This window comes from Aspergillus ruber (genome assembly GCF_000600275.1).
Source record: "Aspergillus ruber CBS 135680 unplaced genomic scaffold scaffold00033, whole genome shotgun sequence".
NCBI classification, from domain to species: Eukaryota; Fungi; Ascomycota; class Eurotiomycetes; order Eurotiales; family Aspergillaceae; genus Aspergillus; species Aspergillus ruber.
The window spans coordinates 117564-139808 of NW_024467329.1; the positions used below are offsets into that span (position 1 = coordinate 117564).

General features: G+C 48.9%; 8 protein-coding genes across 8 annotated transcripts; 4 read left to right on the forward strand and 4 right to left on the reverse strand.

Annotated features, from left to right (window-relative positions):
* Window positions 1-4385: 4385 nt before the first annotated feature.
* On the reverse strand, window positions 4386-6244 carry EURHEDRAFT_380918 (cholinesterase; the record flags this gene model as incomplete). The annotated part of the gene is made up of 4 exons (XM_040779347.1): window positions 4386-4996; window positions 5054-5686; window positions 5735-5921; window positions 5972-6244. 4 exons carry the CDS (start codon window positions 6242-6244, stop codon window positions 4386-4388), a joined length of 1704 nt encoding a protein of 567 aa, XP_040635278.1.
* Window positions 6245-7067: 823 nt separating this feature from the next.
* Window positions 7068-7866, reverse strand: EURHEDRAFT_405907 (uncharacterized protein; the record flags this gene model as incomplete). The annotated part of the gene is made up of 2 exons (XM_040780422.1): window positions 7068-7413; window positions 7496-7866. The coding sequence occupies 2 exons, from the start codon at window positions 7864-7866 to the stop codon at window positions 7068-7070; spliced, it is 717 nt and encodes a 238-aa protein (XP_040635279.1).
* A 450-nt stretch (window positions 7867-8316) lies between these two features.
* EURHEDRAFT_464511 (macro domain-containing protein) lies at window positions 8317-9437 on the forward strand (the record flags this gene model as incomplete). The annotated part of the gene is made up of 2 exons (XM_040784967.1): window positions 8317-8930; window positions 8981-9437. The coding sequence occupies 2 exons, from the start codon at window positions 8317-8319 to the stop codon at window positions 9435-9437; spliced, it is 1071 nt and encodes a 356-aa protein (XP_040635280.1).
* Window positions 9438-9835: 398 nt separating this feature from the next.
* Window positions 9836-10792, forward strand: EURHEDRAFT_518288 (putative mitochondrial inner membrane protease subunit Imp2; the record flags this gene model as incomplete). Its single annotated transcript, XM_040786658.1, has 2 exons — window positions 9836-10341; window positions 10420-10792. The coding sequence occupies 2 exons, from the start codon at window positions 9836-9838 to the stop codon at window positions 10790-10792; spliced, it is 879 nt and encodes a 292-aa protein (XP_040635281.1).
* Window positions 10793-13200: 2408 nt separating this feature from the next.
* EURHEDRAFT_518289 (uncharacterized protein) lies at window positions 13201-13596 on the forward strand (the record flags this gene model as incomplete). The annotated part of the gene is made up of 1 exon (XM_040786659.1): window positions 13201-13596. One exon carries the CDS (start codon window positions 13201-13203, stop codon window positions 13594-13596), a length of 396 nt encoding a protein of 131 aa, XP_040635282.1.
* A 118-nt stretch (window positions 13597-13714) lies between these two features.
* Window positions 13715-16035, reverse strand: EURHEDRAFT_464481 (glutamate--cysteine ligase; the record flags this gene model as incomplete). The annotated part of the gene is made up of 6 exons (XM_040784965.1): window positions 13715-14728; window positions 14783-15368; window positions 15418-15543; window positions 15596-15735; window positions 15795-15860; window positions 15916-16035. The coding sequence occupies 6 exons, from the start codon at window positions 16033-16035 to the stop codon at window positions 13715-13717; spliced, it is 2052 nt and encodes a 683-aa protein (XP_040635283.1).
* A 763-nt stretch (window positions 16036-16798) lies between these two features.
* Window positions 16799-17708, reverse strand: EURHEDRAFT_416260 (NADH dehydrogenase [ubiquinone] 1 beta subcomplex subunit 7). Its single transcript, XM_040782910.1, has 3 exons — window positions 17591-17708; window positions 17378-17502; window positions 16799-17303 (listed from the first exon to the last, which is right to left on the reverse strand). The coding sequence occupies exons 1-3, from the start codon at window positions 17640-17642 to the stop codon at window positions 17199-17201; spliced, it is 282 nt and encodes a 93-aa protein (XP_040635284.1). The 5' UTR covers window positions 17643-17708; the 3' UTR covers window positions 16799-17198.
* A 151-nt stretch (window positions 17709-17859) lies between these two features.
* Window positions 17860-20696, forward strand: EURHEDRAFT_389433 (putative APSES transcription factor). The gene is made up of 4 exons (XM_040779785.1): window positions 17860-17928; window positions 17994-18146; window positions 18253-18439; window positions 18499-20696. Exons 2-4 carry the CDS (start codon window positions 18099-18101, stop codon window positions 20370-20372), a joined length of 2109 nt encoding a protein of 702 aa, XP_040635285.1. The 5' UTR covers window positions 17860-17928; window positions 17994-18098; the 3' UTR covers window positions 20373-20696.
* The last annotated feature ends 1549 nt before the right edge of the window (window positions 20697-22245 follow it).

A 22245-nucleotide genomic window follows, 5' to 3' on the forward strand; every position in this document is an offset into this window, starting at 1 on the left:
AAAAAAAAAAAAAAAAAAAAAAAAAAAAAAAAAAAAAAAAACGAACTTAATCTCCAACAGTTGTCGTTGTCGGCCGATTAGCAATTCAGGGTTCATCGATCGTTTCGTTATTACTGATATTGAATCGTGGGCAAATAAATCAACCATGGGTCCAATTCATTACTATGTCGATTATTGTCATTCAGGAGAAACAAAAAAACGCGATGATTGGCGGTAATACCTGTCCTCTACGGAACAACGCACAGACCTTACAATCATCATAATCGTAATGGGGACCTGAGGATGACGATGGATCGAAATCGATGCCCTTTCCTTGTCAACGGTGCGGATCAGACCAATCAACTAGACTCGTCACGAGGTGCTTATCATTCTTCTGTCCTGATATTCTGTCCTGATTACTCTGTTCATATCCCGGACAACCACGGAGACCTATGGAGACCTACGGGGGCCTACGGAGGCCTACGGAGCACTCACGGAGACAAGCTGTATGCGAGTCATGCACACCTGGTCGGAGCTTCATGGCGACCGGAGTAACTGCTTATCTGGTTGGTAGCTTAATCTCCTCCTACAGGAGATAACTGAGGACACATGGGACATAGCTCTCGTCGTAATTATTACAGCCACGTCTACGTAGTCTTTTGTCTGTACAGTTAGCCTGGCCCACAGATCTGAGCTAACCGCGGTTAACAACAATCACCTGACAGACTAACCGATTTTTTTGATTAAAAATTTCCCCTCTTTCCAAAATGTCGGATATCTATGGTCGGAGATATACTCATAACGGTTTCCTGTCAGCTATAGCCTGTTAGCCCCATGCTAGCAAGTTTGAGCATGGGGACGCGACTTCCGGCTAGCCATCCCGGAGGAATGCCGATGCATTGTACAGTGTCTTTTTATTCTGCAGACAACAAATAGCAAAAGTACATCGGATCGGATGTAGCACTGTGTATATCTCTCTGCATATACCTGTTTGTGTACGATCAATCGTGGCGATCTTTGTGAATTCCAGATGTTCGCTGTTGATTAATTCGGGGTACGGAGTATATTGCTGTCTTACAGTACTCTTGACAAGACACACTCAGAGCGCCGAGTAGAGTGCCTTACTCCTACACCACCATTATGTTCGAACACGACGCAGTGCAGACTCCTGATCAGAACCAATGGCACGTCCATTGTAACATACAGAGTCATACAGAATATCGATCAAACTGAACACAGGCTGGTGGAACCCGATGGTGATCGACAGCGCCAGGAAACCGTTAGACGTTAAGTGCCAGTCGTCCTGTACCACACCAGTAACAAAACGGACTCATCACAGCCCATTAATTACTATGGAGCCGCTACTGGGCTAGCTTAACTCTTTTGACTTTCTCTCTCTGGACTATCATAGTGCCCTGTACAGGGTAAGTACTTTGTAGGGAAGATCGCTCAAACTCCGGAATGATCAAGATCAACCTGGGCTAGGCGGGAAGGGAAGGGAGTGGCGGTTGTGGGTTACTGGAATAGGCAAGAGAAAATGGATGGATGGAGGGATGGATTGAGTGCTGATCGAAAGAGTGGGTTTATGTAATTTGCGAGGATGGAGACCGGTTTTGGAGGAGGATCCGAGCGATCATGATGCTGTGCCGGAGTACTGTGTACCAGTGCGAAGGAGTATTTGCACAGACTGAGCTAGGGTACTATAGTATGCGCTGTCTGCTATAGCAATATTAATAGAACCATATAATAATTACTATTCATGTGTTTGTATGCACTTCTAAAAGTACACACTACATCGGTAATCTCATTCCGATCTCTAGACCCAAAACAGCAGGTTGACAGGTGGGTCCCCTCATCGACAGAAAACGGTTTAACGCCGTGGGTCACATGCAGCCCGACATATTGGGAATTTCCTGGCCCGCGGGAACTTACTCTCCTCATTTCCCAGCCTGCTCCCAGCCTGCTCCAGCCTGCTCCCATGGACGGCGTTGATTACTGTCTGTGCTCGTACATTGCACTACTACGGCTGACTAGGCTACGGGGTCTGGTTTACCGTACTGCCATGCCGTTCAAACCCCTGAATGTGGGCCTCGATCGCTCCGGCCGCCCGTCTGAGATCTCCGGGAAATTCTCCTTCCCCAGTCAACAACATTCCGGGTGCACCCTTGATGGAGTACGGAACATTCTTCATAGTGTACCTGTACAGTGTACTTCGTACGATGTATGGATTTACTGGATTTACACACTGCGCCACAACTCTACTCTTCTGCCGGTGGCGGAGTTCACTCGGGTTTCCCGAATCACACGGACAAGAGCATGAATCAGGCGAATCAGCTCGATATCGATATCAGCTTCTCGTCGCCTCTTGACTGTCTCAGACCCGGCAATGGCTGTGATGATAGTTTCGACCCACTCCAGCTGCAGTCGGATTACATATTCCCTGAGTACCGCACGCTACAGCTGCAAAGTACAGGATACAGAGTACTCCGTGCGCCTGAACGACGCGTCGGCCCCCCAGCTATACTACAGCCAATTATAGCCCGATAACCCGGCCAGGGGAAACCGGAAATTGATTGATCAAGATCGATATGAATGAATCGAGCGTTGCCATATACCCGGACTCCTACTTAATCCGGAGTAGAGTATCAGTGCAGTGCACACAGCATTGGTCCGCGAACGACTCGAACGGCTCAGTTGTGTCTGAGTCGCCTTTTGTCATGCCAGTTACTAAACCTCACCGATTCAGGTACAATTTGAGTCATGACAGCTAACATGACTCGTTGCTCTCCACTGTTCACACCTCATTTCCCGGGTGACGGCTTCTGGAAGCTGTCGTCGAATTGTTCAACGGTTTTCTTACCACATGGGATAAGGGAGGCAATAAGAAGGACATGACTCGACATCTTACTATATACTATGTACAGTAAGAATACCCGTACATACTCTCCTTGTACTTTGTGGAAAGCGTCACTATCCGATCTTACTGACTCTACCTATCACCTGTCATCAGACTAGCCAACGGAGCATACCAAAATGGTACTACGCAGTTAACTTAATCATATTAAGCCCCATATATTTATCCCTATCCAGACTAGGGACTTTCCATCCTTCCGGGATTCAGCTGAGTCGAGTCGCGTTGGCCACTTTACATCCCATAAATTTGACAATCACGGAGCATACGGAGTGTATTCCGAAACATTCCCCATACGCACCTCATCAATCTACTTACCTATCAGGAAACCGACCTCGGATCCCAGCCTCTGGCTGGCGCGGTGGCCCTTGCAAATTCCAACTCCCTGGTATGGCGTACTTGACAGCTAACGGCCATACATGGTACTAAATTAAATCTCGGATTCCCGGCCGGTCAGCTAGCCCGCTCGTCATCACGATAGCCTTCTTTTTGGTCCGCAACGTTTTCTCGATATGGTATTCCGTCCGGATGGCTATACTCTGTTGAGATACGTACGTACGCCATTCTCCATCCTTTGTCAAGGACTCGAAATACAGGATGCCCCGTGCTCCGGCCGAGTCATTACCTGGTAAGCTGGTCAATCCTAATCAAATATTGTACTGGTATCTATCATATCTGTACACCCTGTTACCACCATAACGGCGACAGGGGATGTGTACGCACCCCATTTTACGTGTGGCCTTAGCTTCCTCCGGTCCGAGACATCCCTGTTGTATTTTGCTGGTATATGCCGGTCCTCAGAGTAGTGGGTGAGTCGATAGATCGTAATACAGAGTAAATAGCATTGTATTTCGGTATTTGTGCTATTGTTGTATCCATATACTGTATGGAGTCAAAAAAAAAAAAATTGTATTGATACGATGCCAAGGTGATGGGAGTTATGATGACTGTGCAGCGCAGCTGCAAAGTCTTATGCAGTTTGCTTATTTTTGGGGGTTTGATATGTAGACTGCAAACGACTGCCATGGTACTTCGTACGGAGTAAACTGTTTTGCTCGTCTACATGGGTCTTTCGTGCGTACTCTCACCCCTGCCACAGTCTTTACAAATGCATGATACGTTGCTAACGCTCTGTTCTACAGATTCATCGGGACGAAAATAGAACCACCATCTTACATCTTTTATTCCTGATACTCCTAACCAATGACTCACTCAAATCCATTGCCACTGATAAGTGATGGATAAACCTCCTTCAAAGTACGTAAATGGTCTGAAGCAATCGTCTCAAAAAGAGACAGCTACTGTAGATCAGCGACAACAGTCGAGCTGTCAACCTGCATTGTCTCATATGTTCTGCTCTGGATCAGGAATCCAGATATGCAAGTGACTCTTTTGGGCGGTACAAACGGTGAGTTGGCCTCTCTGTTTCTCTCTCTCTCTCTCGAAATCTTGTTCAATTGCTATACACTGCTCTCTGACACCAATATATACTTTCCTACCGCTCATACACATCAGCAATCGAATTAATATACTCAATCGCATCCTGTCGCCACGTATCCCCCTCCATCCGACTCGTCGTCGCATTCGCATTCGCATCAAACAAAATATCCACTTCGTTCCCATCACAATACCCATCCCACCTCACGGAATCCCCAGAATACGACCCAATGGCATTCGGATTCAACTCATAAATAAACCCCGCCCACATACTCGCCATCATTTCACTAAGCCGTACCCAACTCTCCGGCGTATCTGCCGTAAACGGCTTTCCGTAGTGATATCCCAGTCCTGCGATGTTGTTGAATACGAATGCGACTTCTTCGAAATGCGCTGAGCCAGAGATGTATGACACGTCGGCGCTGCGAATGTTGAAGCGGTAGCAGTAGGCTGGTGTGGAGGTCTCGGCCCACGCGGTGCATTGCCGTCGGCGGTTCGCGTGCATCATGTAGTCGCCGGTGTAGGCATTTGTGCGGCGCCATTGCAGGCCCTTGGAGACGATACTGGCGTCACCGAGGTACGCTGGGATGCCTTGCGAGGGGTCGTCCGGGTAGAGGGTTAGGATGTTTCGAGCGACGGCGGGGGGGAGGGATGGGTCCGATTGGTTGCCTGTTTTAGTTAGTGTACGCATTGCTTTGTGCTTGTAGCTAGTAGTGGATGACATACCTGTCAAGTAGGCGTAGAACTGCTCAGTTGTGTTAATCCCCGTCGGCCCAAACGACGTCCCCTCATCCGTATTCGTCCCAGAGATAATAGGAACCCGCACGAACTCATGCTCCCCCAACGACAAACTCCCCCTCTTCCTAATAAAATCCCCATCAATTGCTGGCAGGAACCAATACGCTGACTCACCCCCCGTTCCATTAAGCGCCTCATTCAACTTCTCAAACGACACCTCCCTCAGACACTGCAGCACCCCCTCCCCAGACCCAGATCCGTCACACCCAACCTCCTTGGCAAGCGCATCAAACGCATCCTGATCCAACGCCTCATCACGAAGTGGACTGGCCGATACCGACCCGCCGGATTCCATGATCGCCCCGCGGAATAAATGGTCGTCTCGTCCGCCATACGCGGTGAGATGGTAGCCCACTGACATGCCGCCGGCGGACTCGCCCCAGATGGTGACTTTATCGGGGTCGCCGCCGAAGAAGGCGATGTTCTCACGGATCCAGTGCAGGGCTAGACGTTGGTCGCGGAGGCCGAGGTTCGTGTTGCCGCTTTCTGCGACTTCGCGGGAGCTTAGGAAGCCCCAGGCGGACAGGCGGTAGTTGAGTGTGATTGCGATGAAGGGTTTCCCTGGTTGCTTTAGCTTTGGTATTTGTGGCGTGAGAGAGCTGGGCTTACCGATTTTATTGGCGTTGGAGACGATTGCGGACATGTTGTATCGCTCGTCTGCGCCGGAGCCCTGATAGAAGCCTCCGCCGTGGATCCAGACTCCCACGGGGAGTTGTGAGTCCTCATCTACTGATGAATCACGAATCACATTGAGCGTGAGACACGCCTCAGACATCTGATACCAGATTGAATCCGTCTGTCACATCAGTATTGCACAAACTTAACTCACCAAAGAGAGTGGCTTACTCCATATCCTACACAACTATCCGAATACTCCTTTGCATCGCGCTCCCCATCCCACGTCTCATTCAACGACTGCGGCACAGTAAACCGCAGGTTTCCAACCGGTTGCTGTGCATAGGGGATGCCCAGAAACAGGTCCTGGTTGTAGTTTGTGTTCGTTACGCCGACATATGTTCCGTTTCTGACCCGCACAGCAGGACTCGATGTGTCGCGTCGTGTAGGCGCGGCTTGTACGCCTGCCCAGAGGGCGAGGAGACCGACGACTGTGCGGATCATTGCGATTTTTCTTGCTAGCAAACTACACACGGCACTGCAAGTATTGCGTTTCACTCATATATATTTCCGCAATGCGGGGAATTAAGCCGCTTCCCAAAACCCACAACCTCAGACGAGGCATTTTCAAAACCATCCCGATATAAGCACCGGCACCTGTCTGACGCAAAAAAACCGGGCGTCTCTTCCTAAAATGATACAATCCGGGAAGACCGAAGACCCGGAAAATATAATGACATCGCTCAGACCTCTGGTTTGCGGAGTATACGCTTCAGAATTACCCGTTTGGGAAATGATAGACCCTTGGAAACGTGGAGAAATTGCAGCTCGAGGACTTGGCCCATGTGGTTTTGTTTGGGGATTGGCAGGTTTTGTTGGAAGGGGCCGAGGATTTACCGTTTTGGCTGACCGGGTAAATTCGAGGGCGATGATTTACTCGAATGAATGGTGGGCTTGCTCGACGCTGCTGGCTCATTTCGTTGTACAGAGTACAGTAAGATATCAGCGTATGCTATCTGGGGTCAAGTCCAGGTCAATCAGACATGTCTATCATAGGTTCAATGGGCGAGATGACTGCTAACTCCGTTCTCTGAACGCAGTGATATTACAACACAAAAAATACAAGACATTCGGTGAAATCTCTTGCAAGTTGCGTGCGTGGGATTGTACTCGTACTCGGCGAGAACGTGTTCAAGCGCTGTTCAAATAAGGCTAAATTAACCGTAATCGAATAAAGTTTCAATATTGGTTTCACTAAGTAACAAAAAAACATACCATAGTTAAGCTTCAGTGACAACGGAGCTTCTTCCAGTAGCCTTCAGGACGATCAATCGAATTCGAAGCCGTCGTCTTCGACTTCTCCGTATGGGTCTTCATCGTCATCCCAGTCATTTTCTTCGATGTCACTATCTTCCTCTTCATCGTTGTCGCTATTGTGGCCACTTTCCGCACTGCTTACGCTGGTTCGGCTGCCCTGACTACTCTGACTGCCATAGCTGTCGTAACTCGCTGCACTTCCTTCACTGCCAGCGCGGTCCTCACTTTCAACACTACCCGCCTCACTACCATCACCATCACCGTCTCCACCACTGTAACCACTATCATTGTCACTGCTAGAGTCACCATCGCCAGCATCATCAGGAAAATCAAACTGCAGGTTCGCCGGATCAATCCTAGAACCTAGCATCAGCCCCGGCCATAACCCACCCCCTTCACCAAAATAAAAATAAAAAAAATAAAGGAAGAAGAACATACGACTTTCCACCCTCAAACACCATATTATTCACCCTCCGAGTCTCCGAAGCGTTGCGCATGGTGTTCTTAAAGCAGGGGCCGAGGAAGGCATAGCCCACGACTTGGGGTTTCTGTTCGTTCTTCACCTTTGCGATACTGGTAGCGGTGCCGGTGGTAAGGCTTCTGGCAAACAAAATAGGGATGGGGTGGCAAGTAGAAAGGACAGAGGTGTTGTCGTCTTCGGTGGGGAAGGGCATGTTGTTCTGGGGGGTTTCGAGGGTGGAGGGGATGTCGCGGGCGAGGACCATGACGCTGTTGCGGAGGTTATATTTGAAGGTTTGCTGAATGTTAGGAAATTCATCGGTTTTGGCAAGGTGGAAATTGAGGTTCATCGTTAATCAATTTGTGTTGGACGTAGTTGTGAAGGTGTCTGTTGAAGGGAGGTAGAGCTAGGTGGTGTGGTGTTGTTGGGATTGGGGGGTGCTAGACAACGCGCTGCAGTGAAGGGTGGAGGGGTAATTCCCTCCCGTATAAACACATGGTGTGACTGTCAGTGACAACCATCGCTGAGTGTTTTATTTCACTGACATCTAGGGCTTTTGTATACAGTCATGTGACAAAACACAGCTCTTATCAGATAATCTACCATACAATTACACAAGATAAGATATGGCGTCACGTGCGGGGAAGCTCCCCACCTTGACAGTTGTGACGGCATTCGGACGCTTTCTCAATTTAATCTGTATCCTTCAAAGTCATCTGATTTAGAAGTTTTTTTGTGTACTACTTTTATCGCGTGACTCCAGAAAGGAACGGACATTTCGAACGAACGAATCAAGAAAATGGCGTCACTTGTCCCTCTATCAGAAATCCCAACCGCGTCTCTACTATACAAACTCAAGCGCTTAGCTCCAGCTACAAGTCAAGCCCTGAGCCCCTCGCAAATTTTCAACGATAAAATCTCTCTCATTCGAAACGACATAACCAAGCTGCAAGTTGACTGCATCGTCAACGCAGCAAACGAATCTCTTCTCGGCGGCGGCGGTGTCGATGGTGCTATCCACAAAGCTGCGGGTTCATACCTGTATAACGAATGCCGTACCCTGCGCGGCTGCGAAACGGGGGACGCGAAAATTACCTCCGCCTACGACCTCCCCTGCAAGAAAGTCATCCATACCGTTGGTCCCGTGTATCGTCTCGAGGAATGGCCCGAGTACTTGTTACGGAGCTGCTACCGGCGCAGCTTGGAGTTGGCTGTGGAGAACAATATGAGGAGTATTGCTTTCCCGGCTGTCAGTACCGGTGTCTATGGATATCCCTCTGAGGAGGCTGCGTTGGTTGCGCTTGACGAGGCACGCCAGTTCTTGGAGAATCCGGACAACATAGGCCAGTTGGAGAGGATTGTGTTTTGCAACTTTGAGCGCAAGGATGAAAAGGCCTATGAGAAGTGGTTTCCGTAAGTTCCCTTCGCGATGAGTATTTCGTGGATTGAGCTAAATCTTGCAGTAAATTCTTCCCACCAACGGAACAGGACCTCCCCCAATCAAGCACCCAGCAAAACTCCCAGAAAGCCGATGGTGAGTTCTCACCATCGCCTGAGATCCTCGCAGCCAAGCTCCCTGATCCGCCCACCGAGGACCCTAACCTGGACGGTCAATCGCAAGCTAAGAGACAGAAACTTGATTCAGATGAACTTGGAAATAGCAGCATAACCATGATCGACGAGAGAAGTGAGGATGAATGGGAGGAGGTCAATAGATCCGAGGACGAGGGTGATAAGTTTGAGAGACTTAGGAGTTCCGAAGTAATTGATAAATCTGAGGAAACGGATGATGAGCCTGTTGAGGTTGATCGTGCTTCGTCGGCGGCTGACGTGCACAGTGTACAGTCTAGTGGGATTTTGGGTATGGATGGATCTCATGAATATCGTCCAGTAGGCAATATGCTGGAGAAAGATTGGTAGTTCTTTGACATCGCGAATGGATGGGATTACGGCGACTTTATGTTTGATGAATCGGCGCATGGGATTGAGCTGTGGCAATTTGATTGGATTTTCTTCTGTTCATGATATCTTTCTATTTTAATCTCTATTTTCTGGCTGAGTTACGGTTGTGCAAGGCACTGAAATAACTACTTTCGTCATGGCAATGCAAACACTGCAAACACACGCGGAACTCCGATATCAGTGATCTCTTCGCGCAAACAAATCTTCCAATTGCTTGAAAATAACAAAATGACAAAATGAACTGATTATACAGAAATATAGCCAGTCTCTCAAATTACTCAGGCTCAGTTTCCATTGGCTCAACCTCCCTCGAGCGCATAGCCGTCGTCCACTCCGCACACGACAAGCACAACATCATGTCTCGACGTCAACCTCCCAAAGGAAACACAGCACCCAAATTCCGAGTCCTCTCACCCGAAGTAGCCCAATCTCGCTCAAAACCATCCCCCTCACCTTCCGAACCCGCCGCTGCCTCATCCTCTGCCGCAAAACCCCATCAATCACACCCCTCCAGCTACAGCCACACCCCCAACTCCAACTCCAACTACAACCCCAAGAGCAGACCCTCCTTCTTCACCCGCTTCCAAAAAACCTATACCTCTCTCCCCCACCAAGTTCGCACAACAGCCCGCGTCCTCCGCTTCCTCGTCCCTGCCATCCCAATCGGGATCTTCTTCTCAGAACATGTCTTCCAGGTGATGTGGGTGCGGGGGCCGTCAATGACGCCGTACCTCAACGAGGACTACGAGACGATGCATACGAAGAGCGATATGGTGCTTGTGAATATGTGGCCGTGGGGCGGGAGTGGGTGGCCCTGGGAGAGGAAGAGGAGGTTGGAGAGGGGGATGGTTGTTACATTTCGGTATTGCCCCCGTGTTTTATAACTGAGATGGAGGGGATGTTGGAACGAGGGAAAGGTGCTAATGGATGTGAAATGTAGGTCACCAGCAAACCCAACCCACACCGCCCTCAAACGCGTCGTCGGCCTCCCTGGCGACCGCATCACAACCCGAGACCCGTGCATGAAATCCTCGCAAATCGTCCCCTTTAACCACGTCTGGTTAGAAGGCGATGCCGAAGATCCGAGGAAGTCGCTTGATAGTAATACGTACGGGCCAGTCAGTGTGTCGTTGATTACAGGACGGGTGATGGCCGTGCTGTGGCCAAGGTGGAGGTGGCTGAAGTGGGCTGATTGGGAGAAGGGGGTTGTGGAAGGGGGTGAGGAGGGGAGGTTTGGGGGGGATTATCGGAGAGGGGTTAGGGAGAGGGTGTTGAAGGAGGCGGTTAAGATGGAGAGGCCGATGTTGGAGTAGATGGCTTTATGTATAAATATGTAGTAGTGTGTGTGTGTATACCCTATGCATAGAAGTTCAAGTAGCAGAAGGGTGTTTCAAGGTTTCTGATATGGTAATCTTCCGCCATCTCTCGTATTCCGTATCCTGCTCTGCAGGCTATGTGCAGATAGAAGATTGCTAAATCACAGGCCTTCTATACAACAGGACATGCACCGCCATAGATCCGTCATGTATGCCGAGTGATTCTGGATGAAACAGAAACATAACAAAAAGGCAACAAAATACCGTATAAAACAACATTTTTCCCATGTACCAGACAGCAGAATAGAAACAGAAAACTACAACCTCTTTTCCTCCGCACCGCGAAATCGGAACTCGACTCGGACGATATAACTAAACCCTTCATTAAACGAAGACTCCTTGAAACGCCGGCCGAAATCTCAGAACACGATTCCGAGGTTTGAGATTCAAAGTTTCATCATCGAATACGTGTTGGTTTGTCTTCTTCCTGTGCGAATGGGGTTGTAGGTGAGTGAGGTGTGCTGATGTATGATTTAAAGCACGCAGCGGATGGGGGTTTTTATTCAAACAAAATGCGATCTGAACATCTCTTAATAACATTTAACCAGGCCTCCTTTGTATTTACCTGAGAGCAGGAAGAAGTCACATCTTGACAACAGGTAATTCAGCAGTGTTCACGATCAATCGAGGAGCTCACTAGGGCTTGGGGTGGATGTGATAGTGCAGGTAGTATTGAGGTAGTTGGCGCTGCCGATTTTATTTGAATTGTCGGAAAAGGTATCCTTAGAGTGTAAGAGTTATATGGGATTGTCATTCTGTCGTGGTAGAGGCGTTGCAGCAGCATTTACCTCGTTTTCATCCCCCAAGTCCTCATGGCCGTACTTTTCGTCAACCCCGGCAAGTCAGACAATCCGATCCCAAACCTACCGCAACTCGAACAAGCCGACAAACACAAGCGGCATCTCAACAGGATTTGGGTTGTCATCATGATTCTATACCCGAAATAATCCTCCTACGATTTGCATTATAAAACTAGCCCTGACTCGGCGCGGAGGCAAGACCACTCAGTAGAGATGGACAAGAACACAAGCTCATGCTGACCTCCCCGTATGGATTCGGCATTCAGTACATGTCCGCAGTCAGCCACGTCGCATCTCCTGACTCTGCGATAGGTTTCAGACAAAACATCCCGAGGTCCCAATACACCTCCTATGTGTAGTCCGAAGGTGATGTAATTAATTGGCGCACGAACTGGGGCTGTCGTTAAGGACTGGAGGGCATATGGTGTAGGCATCGGTTTTGTTGGTGTCTAGCGCAGCGTAGATTCCGTTGTCTATGGTGAAGACCTAGGATTGTTTGTTAGTCATCGTCTGAAGATTGAAAACGGATTCAATTATATAGTAACGAGTGGTTCTCTCATCCTCATGTCTGCCATAGCTCATCTCTAAGACAAGAGTCAACGAATACCTCTCGAAGGTTGAGTGTAACTTACACATCCGCAGAACTTCCCTTACCACTGTACTCTCTGGGGCGAATACCTCCTGGACTCTCTGGCTTCCGGCTTGTTTGGCGAGTTTGTGAAAACAATCGAAATCAGCGAATCAAGCAGCCAACCAAGCCTCCGTACTCGTCTCGGTGAAGCCTAGAGCATGGCAGGGGGTTCTAATCGTCTCCAGGCGGCCTTGTTGCTCGAGCGCAGGGGTGCTTGACACGGAGAGAGAAGCCGGAAGAGAGTGTGACAGGAAGGAAAGCAAACGAGATGGGTTGTGACCAAAAAATGGAAAACGTTCACTAGCGTCAGTAGGTTGACAGCTTGGCGAAGCAAATTGTACTGTCTATGGCAATCGGCACTCAACAAATCGACTTCCCATTTGACAAGGACCTATTCATACATAACTGTTTCTGCGATTTATGCTACTATTAGCAAGGGAAAAAGAGGTGATTCAAATGCGTTACAAACAGTCGTTTCCTACCGGAAGCCACTGGCTAGGGCTACTAGTGAGCGACAATGAACAACCTAACTGAACATAATAATGTCATCTCGTCACAAGCATGTCTAGACACGGTATGACAGTAAGTACAGGTGACAGCAACTGCATGTGACCATAAGAACCTAGGTGGTACAGATGGTGACTATGTCTATTTCATATTCAACCAGCGTCCAGCTGAACCAAGACCTGACCCAGAGAAAAAAAAAAAAAAAAAACTCCTAATCTCCGATACAATTATCTTTAGTACATCAAGCCCTTTATACGAAAATGTGCTTCCCCTCGAACCAAAAACCAACCACCCAACGAACCCCAACAACCTTCCCATCCGCCTCCAACCCAACAACAACCAAAACAGACACAGCAACAGCAACAGCCATAGCCACATCACTAACCCATCAAACCGAAACCCAAGCCATGCTCTCCGTAACAACCGGCTTCCTCTCCGCCCTCTCCTCCAAATCCCGCTCTGACTTTGACCGCTACTGCGTCCGCGCCGGCGGCATGGCGCTCTTCCCACCACCCCCCGCAGTTCCGCGTTTCTGCACAATCGGTTCCTTCGTGGAGCAGATTTCCAGGCTTAGGGATGAGATTGATGAGAGAATTTGGGATCCCGAGGTTACGGTTTCGGGGGACGGGGGGATGGGGTTTGGGTTTGTTTGGGCGCCATTTCGGGCGAAGGTTAATGGGGTGGTGAATCATGTGGGGGTGGAATTGTTTGTGTTGCATAAGGTTGGGGGAGAGTGGAAAGTTACGGGAATGGCGGATTCTTGTCGCGTGCCGACGGAGGAGGAGAGGGTTTCGTTGGCTTAAGTTGTTTGGGGTTGGGGTTGAGTTTGGGATGTGGAGGAAAAGGGCTGGTTATATGCATGGAATAACATGCATGAAATAACATGATTGAATCTATATGAACGTGCTATTGATATCATATCTATGAAGATCTATTTCTTTTCCCCCGGAGCATCTCCCATCCAACACTCCCATTCTTCCCCTCCTTAACAGCCATCTCATCAACCGCCTTGACAAGATCGTAGCAGACTTCCTCTGAAACGGAACTGTCCTGCTTGTACGCCGGATGCTTCGCGACAAATTCCCGGATCCAACGAGCTCCAGTCCAGAGCGTACCGTCGGCCCGCTTCCGGATCAAATCAAGGTAGCTAGCGAGAGAGCATCTCGTTTCAACATCCACGTTGACGCTGTCCAGGTACGATTCGACAAGAGGGATCAACCCAGGGAACTCCCCGTCTGCTGAACCGTTGACAATCTCCGAAATTGTCATAAGATCGTATTCCATCTCTACCGGAGCAAGCGGTGGTGATGGGGGTGGCGTGTTAACAGTCGACGAAGTGGCAGATGACATGTTGCTACCATTAGCTGAGTGTTGCTGTCTGCGCACGCGACGGGGGAACGGATCCTTGCGGAAGTAGAATTTGCTGTCGAGAACGCCGTCGCGAGCATGTGCTGTTTCCATGTTCTCCGTCGTCCGTTGGATAGGGATGTAGAAGTTCAGGTCAAAGCTCAGGATAGCACGGGTGACGAGGACTATAAAGATGCTAAATGCGGCGTTTTCAAAGTCCGTCATTTGAACTTCCATGGAGCGGAATTCAACTCGCCAGCCAATATCGTTCTTCTCGGGTGGCGGGGGCTTGAAGCGCATGTGTTGCCAGTTTGTGGATTGCAGGTTCTCGAAGTGGTCTGCTTTGTTAAGGTCGAGTTCTTCGAGATCTTCGGAGAAAATGACTAAGGGGTCACGGATGAAGAGGTGTGCGAAGTGAGTGGCCAGAACGTCATCCATGCCGCCTTCTATTAAACGCTTCTTGATGTCTTCGTCTACAACCAGGTCTGGATCCAAGTACTCCTTCCGCAATCGAGGGTCTTGGGAGATGTATGTTGAATTTGAGGCATATCGGGATTTGGGTATCCTCCATCTGTCATTTTTGAGGGGCTGCCATGTGTTAGCTTTAAGAGATCAAAATGAATTATGACAACCGTAACTCACCAATTCACCAAGCTCTTCAGGAGTCCTATCATCAACAGCTCTGCTGATCTGGTTCCACCGAGAATCCGTATCTACAAGGAAACCCTTGTAGATTGGGGTCGCAGCAGTGAGTGCCATAAGAATCGGACCAAGAGGACTCAATTGGTCATAGAGCTTCCTCCCCTCATTGATGTTCTTCGCCTGGAAAGTTATCTGAAGACAGCAGCTACCCATTCCAAAAGCCATGGCATCCATGTAGACATGATTATCCTTGGCAGCTCCGTTTCGAACATCATCGTCCTCGGGCCAGATATGGAGGTCGTAGTCCACAGTCGGGTCTTTAAATGGGGAGGGTGTATTCGTGTCCCTGAAGACCGGGACGTTTAATTCTACCTTTCGACCTCTCCTAGACCGAATGTTCGCAGCTAAAGTCGGGAAGCGGATATGAGGGTTAGCAATCTCGTCGGGGACAAATTGCGAGCGTAGTGCTGGCCCGGACGGGGGATAGTATGGTTGAATGTAGTCGTCCTTTGTACCCAGGCGAGGGAACGTGGTCATGGTGACTGGGTATTCGTTCGGTGCCATATGCGCTTTCGCAACGTCTCGTCTTCACATTATTAGAACTGGATGAATCCTCTTGAACAAGTCCAGCTTACCTCCTCTTCATATTGCCCTCGACCTTGAGCAGGTCCTTGAAATCAATCCCCCATGGCTTTGCCGGGGTAGCCTCCAACATGAATCGTCCAAATTCGGGGTGGAAATGCGGTGGTTCAGAACCGGCCCTACACACCGTCAGTATCATATGTAGTGTCCAAACCGTCGACCGTCACGTACCCTGTTCCATCTTGATTTTCTCCACCGTCTGACTTCCACAATGCCTCGTCTCGGGCCAGTGATTTAAGAATATCGGCTTGTGCTAGGGATAACCGGGCTTTCTTCGCATGTTCATCGACGGCGACGACGAGGTATTCGACCTACAGCAGGACAAGAATTAGCAAGAGAACTGTAACCGAGCGCGTGCCGGAAAACTCACCTCGTCACCCCAAAGAAGAGCATCCCTCTCTTTCCCCTTTGCTCTGTTCCAAATTGCAAGCAATTGCTAACTCCATTAGCTCAGCTTATTTTGCAAGCCCGAGGAATATAGCCTGTCGTACCTCGATACCCCATTCGCGAACCTGGTGCGCTCTCTTCTTCGCTTCCGGCCATTCCAAGGCCGTTCCGAGTGCTCTAGAAAAGGAACATGCGATATTAGCAATCTTCCACGGTGTCAGCATTCTAATTGGACACAGTAACGTACAATAAGCCCATATTATAATCAGGAAGTGCTAACAGTACACAGAACCTCGCGAAAACACAGGACGGAACTTTGCGATATTTGGATGCCGGGAACCCCGCGGAGGAACATGAGGGGATCAGACCCCTGCTCTATCGCAATACAAGGCAAGAAAATAAAAGGAAAAAGAAGCGACACACAATCGTACGTTTGAACGCGCCGCAATGTTAATAATAGATCCTAGAAACCTGGAAGTACTTGTATGTAGAAGTTGTCGTCGACTTTATGTCACGGCTTTTCCCGCGGGGATATGATTTTGCCTCTTAAGCCCGGCCTTGTCTCCGCTCAGAATTGATTGTTCAGGAAGAATCATTCATGGCTTACGGTGGGATTCGCCTTTCTTTTTGCTTCCTTTTTGCACTGTTTCTCTGCTTGGCTGTGAGATGATGAATTCTGAACTCTGTAGAGGGCAAAGGCGCGTTTCTAATATGCACTGCGTCTGATTTATCGGCCATAACGCCGTTTGCGCCGCGTAAAATTCAAGGAGCAGATTTGGATTTCTAAGCATTCGGAGGGGGGATCATGTGATGTTTATTTGATCTACAGCATTCTACGAAAGGAAAGAATAGACGAGAAGGGGAGCAGAGAAGAAGAGAGTAAAATTCCCCGTCCTGTCTTGTTCTTTGTCACTCTGTAATACAAGGCAGCTGGTTCGTTTGATCTCTACGGAGATCTCCCGGCGCTCTAACTGCAGTATATAGCACTTTTTTTTTTTTTTTTTTTTTTGCACAGATAGTTGGAAATACAAGGCAGAAGCTAGCATGGCTTTGATTGACTCCCTTCCATGGCTAAACCAGACGCAGGAACACAGCTATGTAACCACTCGGTTCACTAACCGATGACGGGAGCCTCACCATCTGTACCGCCTATGAACACAGATCATTGCTGCCTCGCACCGACAGGATATATCATCAGACACTACAGACGAGGCTGAGAACCAATTGGGCCCAGGAATTCAATGGGATGGTATCGACGTATCGTCTCAAAGGTTTCCCAACGCCAGACTCTGTGTGTGAATGGAAATGCTGTTCCACAATCGCTATGTACATAACCCGCTGCTTTTGCTTCGTCTCGACGATTCCGCCATATGCACCTGCAACTATCTCAATTGCTCCGGGCACCATCCTTGGCCGCACGGAGTTCGTCCATCTTCGCGACACGCTTCTTGAATTCCTCGTACTGGCACTTTTCGTAGCTATGACGCTCGTCCTGTTTGAAACCGCAATTTATATTAATCAACCTGTTTTTCTAGACATAGTATGGGAATAGCCGAAGGCTCGTACCTCGCACTTCCAGGGAAGGTAGTATTCCGCCTGTCGGCATCGGTTCAACGGAATCAGGAGGTTCGCACACGAGTCACGGTACTGGAGGGGGAGACGTGCGTCGGACATTTCTTGTCGGGAGGCAACTGTATGAGAGTGTCAATAAACCGAGTCCAATGACGAATAATCGAACAACACCATGTCATTCGAATTGGCAAAGGTTAGAAGTCATACCGGCGCCATCCCCAAGGCCAACGGTGTTTTTGATGGTCTCAGCAACAGTCATCTTGGGCAGGACAGCGGTGCAGATCAAGCAAGGTTCGGAGGGGGCGTCTGTATTTGGACCGGCGAGGTTTGAGCTTCCGCGGTGATGTTCGTTCCCGCTCTCCGATATAGGTCATGTGATACCACGTGATGCTACCACCGTATCAGGACTAGTGCCGCCAAGGCCACTTTACGCGGTTGGCTCTCAAGGCGCGTCTCCGTCTCACTCCGTCCGCCAAACCATCGCGTTATCGAAATGTTACGAGCCACCCGTGGCTGATTTACTGACAATTCTTTAATTCAATACTGTATGTGATAACTTGAGAACCAATTGCTGTGTGTTTGTGCTATGTCGCTGATGATGGTTGGGAAGACCGTTGAGACTGTGGTCCAGGGCCGCGTCGGCGCTACATACCGACTGGTCTGTTATTCGTTCGGCAACCTACTGAACAGTTAAGCGCCTTACACTGTCGCCATCATGGGGGATGTGGATTATTCCAAGATATATTCTGCTACATATAGCAATGTGAGTTTTCCTTTTTTCTTCTCTTTTCTTATTTCCTATAGCTTCGACTATCCTTGTCTGGCTCATGTCCCTTGTTTGGAAGCGCGGTGTAACTGACATTGCCTAGGTTCCAGTATATGAATACAAGCTCGAAACTGACAGTGTTATGCGGAGGCGGAGTGACGATTGGATAAATGCGACACATATACTCAAAGCTGCCGGATTCGACAAGCCAGCAAGAACACGCATTCTCGAGCGCGAGGTCCAAAAAGGAGTCCACGAAAAAGTACAAGGTGGTTATGGAAAATACCAAGGTATATCTTCTCAGGCAAAGCATCTCAATCGCGTCCTCGTGCTAACATGAAACTTTAAGGAACATGGATACCGCTCCCCGAAGGCCGTCAGCTCGCGGAGCGTAACAACATAATTGACAAATTGAGACCTATCATCGAATATGTAGCAGGGGACCACAGCCCTCCACCAGCGCCGAAGCATTCAACCGCATCAAAACCCAGAGCCCCGAAGAATACCGCGAACGCCCGGAAGATAGCGAATGCGAATGCGAATGCGGCTGAAGATGTCTTCAGCGCCGTCAAGCAACATTACCCCATGGGGCCACCGAGCTTCCCCCACGAGCAATACGAGATGAACACCGGTATGGAAGAGGATGAATCGGTTGAGCAGGCTACCCTCGAGTCATCGTCAATGGTGGCAGACGAAGAGATGATGCCAATGTCCCAGCATGGTGGAGCATACTCGCGGAAGCGGAAGCGCGGAATCAATGAAGTTGCTGCAATGTCACTTAGTGAACAGGAGCATATACTCTATGGAGATCAGCTTCTCGATTATTTCATGACCGTTGGAGATGCCCCAGAAGCCACTCGGATTCCTCCGCCAGAACCGCCGGCCAACTTTCAAGTGGACCGTCCTATTGACGATTCGGGGAATACCGCATTACATTGGGCATGCGCAATGGGTGATTTGGAGATTGTGAGGGATTTGCTACATAGGGGTGCTGATGTCAAAGCGCTGTCTGTACATGAGGAAACGCCACTGGTGCGCGCAGTCCTTTTTACAAACAACTACGAAAAGAGAACGTTCCCGACACTCTTGGATTTACTTTTTGACACAGTGTCTTTCCGAGATTGGTTTGGTGCGACAATCTTCCACCACATATCCGAAACCACCAGAAGCAAGGGCAAGTGGAAGAGTTCACGGTATTACTGCGAGATTCTGTTGGACAAGCTGCGCCAAATGTGCTCCCAAGACGAATTGGACCTGCTTCTATCATGTCAAGACTCGAATGGCGATGTGGCAGCCTTGGTGGCAGCCCGAAACGGGGCTTTTCGTCTGGTGAACCTACTCCTGACATGTTGCCCACGTGCATCGGATTTGGTGAACGAGAAGGGCGAAACGGCCACGAGTATTAGCCAACGAGCACAACATGCCGAACGCGATATTCCACCAGCTCCGTCGTCAATCACGATGGGTAATGACCACATTGACGGGGAAATCACTGAGCCGGTCAACACTGACGCGCAGGTCGATGATCCGCCACCAGACCCGTCCGCCGCGACATCCGATTTGATTTCGAAGATTGGTGTTATTATGGCAGAAACCAGCAAAAAGCTTGCTATGAGCTATGGAAACATCAAACCAAACCAGCAGGATTCAGATGATATCGCGAATCCCGAGACCTTGTACGAGCAATTGGAGCAGGATCGGCAGAAGATCCAAAGGCAATCAGCAGCTCTAGCGGCCAAGGAAGCAGAACACGGGTCTGTTGATGCACAACTTGGGCGATATGATCAACTAAAGCGCAATTACGAGTCACTTTTAGAACAAGTCCAACAATCACGTCTCCTGGAACAAGCACCTGCGTCGGAGGACAACAAACCTCCATCGACTAGAGATCATAACGAACTCATGACGACCTACTATCTATCCCGACAACTCTGCTCAGCACAAAAAGTGCGCCGGACCGCGCTAAAAGATCTCGCGCAACAGACTGCAGACGCCGGAGTGAGCACGAAGTTTGACGTCCATCGCAAACTGGTGGCACTTGCAACCGGGTTGAAAGAGGATGAATTAGATCCAATGGCTGCTGAATTGGCCGAGACTTTGGAATTTGACCGTATGGATGGCAAGGGCTCTGGTGCGCAGTCTCCTGAACCTCAACGGCAACAGCAGCAAAATAAGGAGCCTGCATCACTTCCTTTCCCTGGGCCGGTACCTGTTGATGCTTGAGATACTTCCTTTTGCTTCTCTTTCTCTATTTGTATTTTCATACTGCTATAAGTATTTCCATGATTGCATTTCGTTATCTTGTCTATTTCATCCTGGTTGAGAGATCCTGCCAAGCAGATACCCCGTCTTTTGTTTATTTTTATTTTTTTTCTCGTGTTATTACATCTGACAAGGCCTAGACCAACCATTGCCTGGGCTGTACATACTACATAGAATAAAGGTGCACATTTATCTGAAATATGAACTTGACTCGTACCGATCTTCTGGTCTCCTGTCACGACTCGAGCTTCATAATGCAGAATATAGACCGCCGATACTAATACCAAAACCCACAGAAAACCAAAACCCAAATCCAACCAATCAATCGCCACAAAACCAATTCCTGAGTAATACTCACCACACAAAACACCCTATACCAACGCCTATTGGCGGACAGTTTCCTTTCATGGTGGTCAGACAATAAACGATCGCTGGCTATGAGGAACGCCACGTTGGCGCCCGGTGAATCCTGGGGGATCTGGTTGGTCAGAGCGGCTGTGATCATGGGCGTGAAGTAGATGATCGGCTGGTGGGCGATGGGTCTGGTGCAGGTCAGTTTTTTACTTACATGTTCTACATGCTTCCATGGTGTTTGTGCTTGTATAGGTGATGTATGTTGGCTTGGGGTTTGGGGATTTGGTGGTTTGGATGTGTCTTTCAGGGGTTTGCTGGCGATCGTGTACGTGTATTGTTAACTAGACAGGCAGACATAGCGATATATAAGTACATACCTGTGTTTGGCGCTGTAATATTGTATTGGTATAAGAGTTGCACGTATTTCCCCACACAACGCTCTTGCTCATTCGGAAACGAGCCAATTACCAGAAGCGTAGTTGACGGTTGTCTCAGCCCGGTGATTCACCATTGGTCAGGGGATGGAATAGTTCGGGTACTAGTGGTTGTGGATTACTTACGATACATGCAGAGCCGTATGGTGCACTGCCTGTACGTACCGAGTGCTTTCAGTATGAGATACTGAAGCTCGAGCTTTGCTAAGATATATCGTTAAATCCTTCTACCTTAGCTTGAACATTGTGTTCAGGTAATACGATTAGACGCGTAGGGCGTTGCGTTCATCCTACGCCAAGTCCGGGGTTCATCAGATCAATTTATGAACAGTGCTCTCTGCTTCGCATCACCTCCGTATACGCATCCCTAATCTGTACATCCATTCATGCAGTGCAACGGTACTTGTATGATCTCTAATTCCCCTTAAACGCCCTGCAGGCAAACTACCGCCACATCCGCATATGTTTAGTCCACAAGAATGCCCTTGACAGGAAATTAACTAACCGATCAAACTGTGAAGAGCAAACTATGGACAATAGCTGCATTCACCCTTGGTATGTGTCACATAGACCGGCTCTACCCTTAATGAAACCTTACTATTTTTGGTGTCGTTCGGCTGTGAGGTTGGGTTTGGAATGCTTTGGTGTACTCGGGCATTCAGCCGCGCTCTGATGCTATGCAAGAATGAGCATTAACACAGACTTACTTTCTTTAGAGCAGTAGAACCTGATGTCTCTTTCCAAGTGTCATTGAATAGACTCAATCAATACTTGTAGACTGTATTGTAATGTACCTGACTAAGCAACCCCTGTCAATCTGCCATAACTGACTTACCGCCCGCCGTAGTGAGTGCCCGAATCCCCCGAAGGCGAAGCGAATCTCGTTCCTTTTTCTTTTCTTCTTTCCTCTCCTCCTTCTCTTTTCCATCCTCTCCATCGTTGTTGTTTCTTTCTCATCTTTTCTCCCCTTCTTCTTCTTCTCCCTGCTCCTTTTTTGCTTTTCATATTTTTTCCCTTTCTTTTTTTCTGAGAAAACCGCGTTTCTC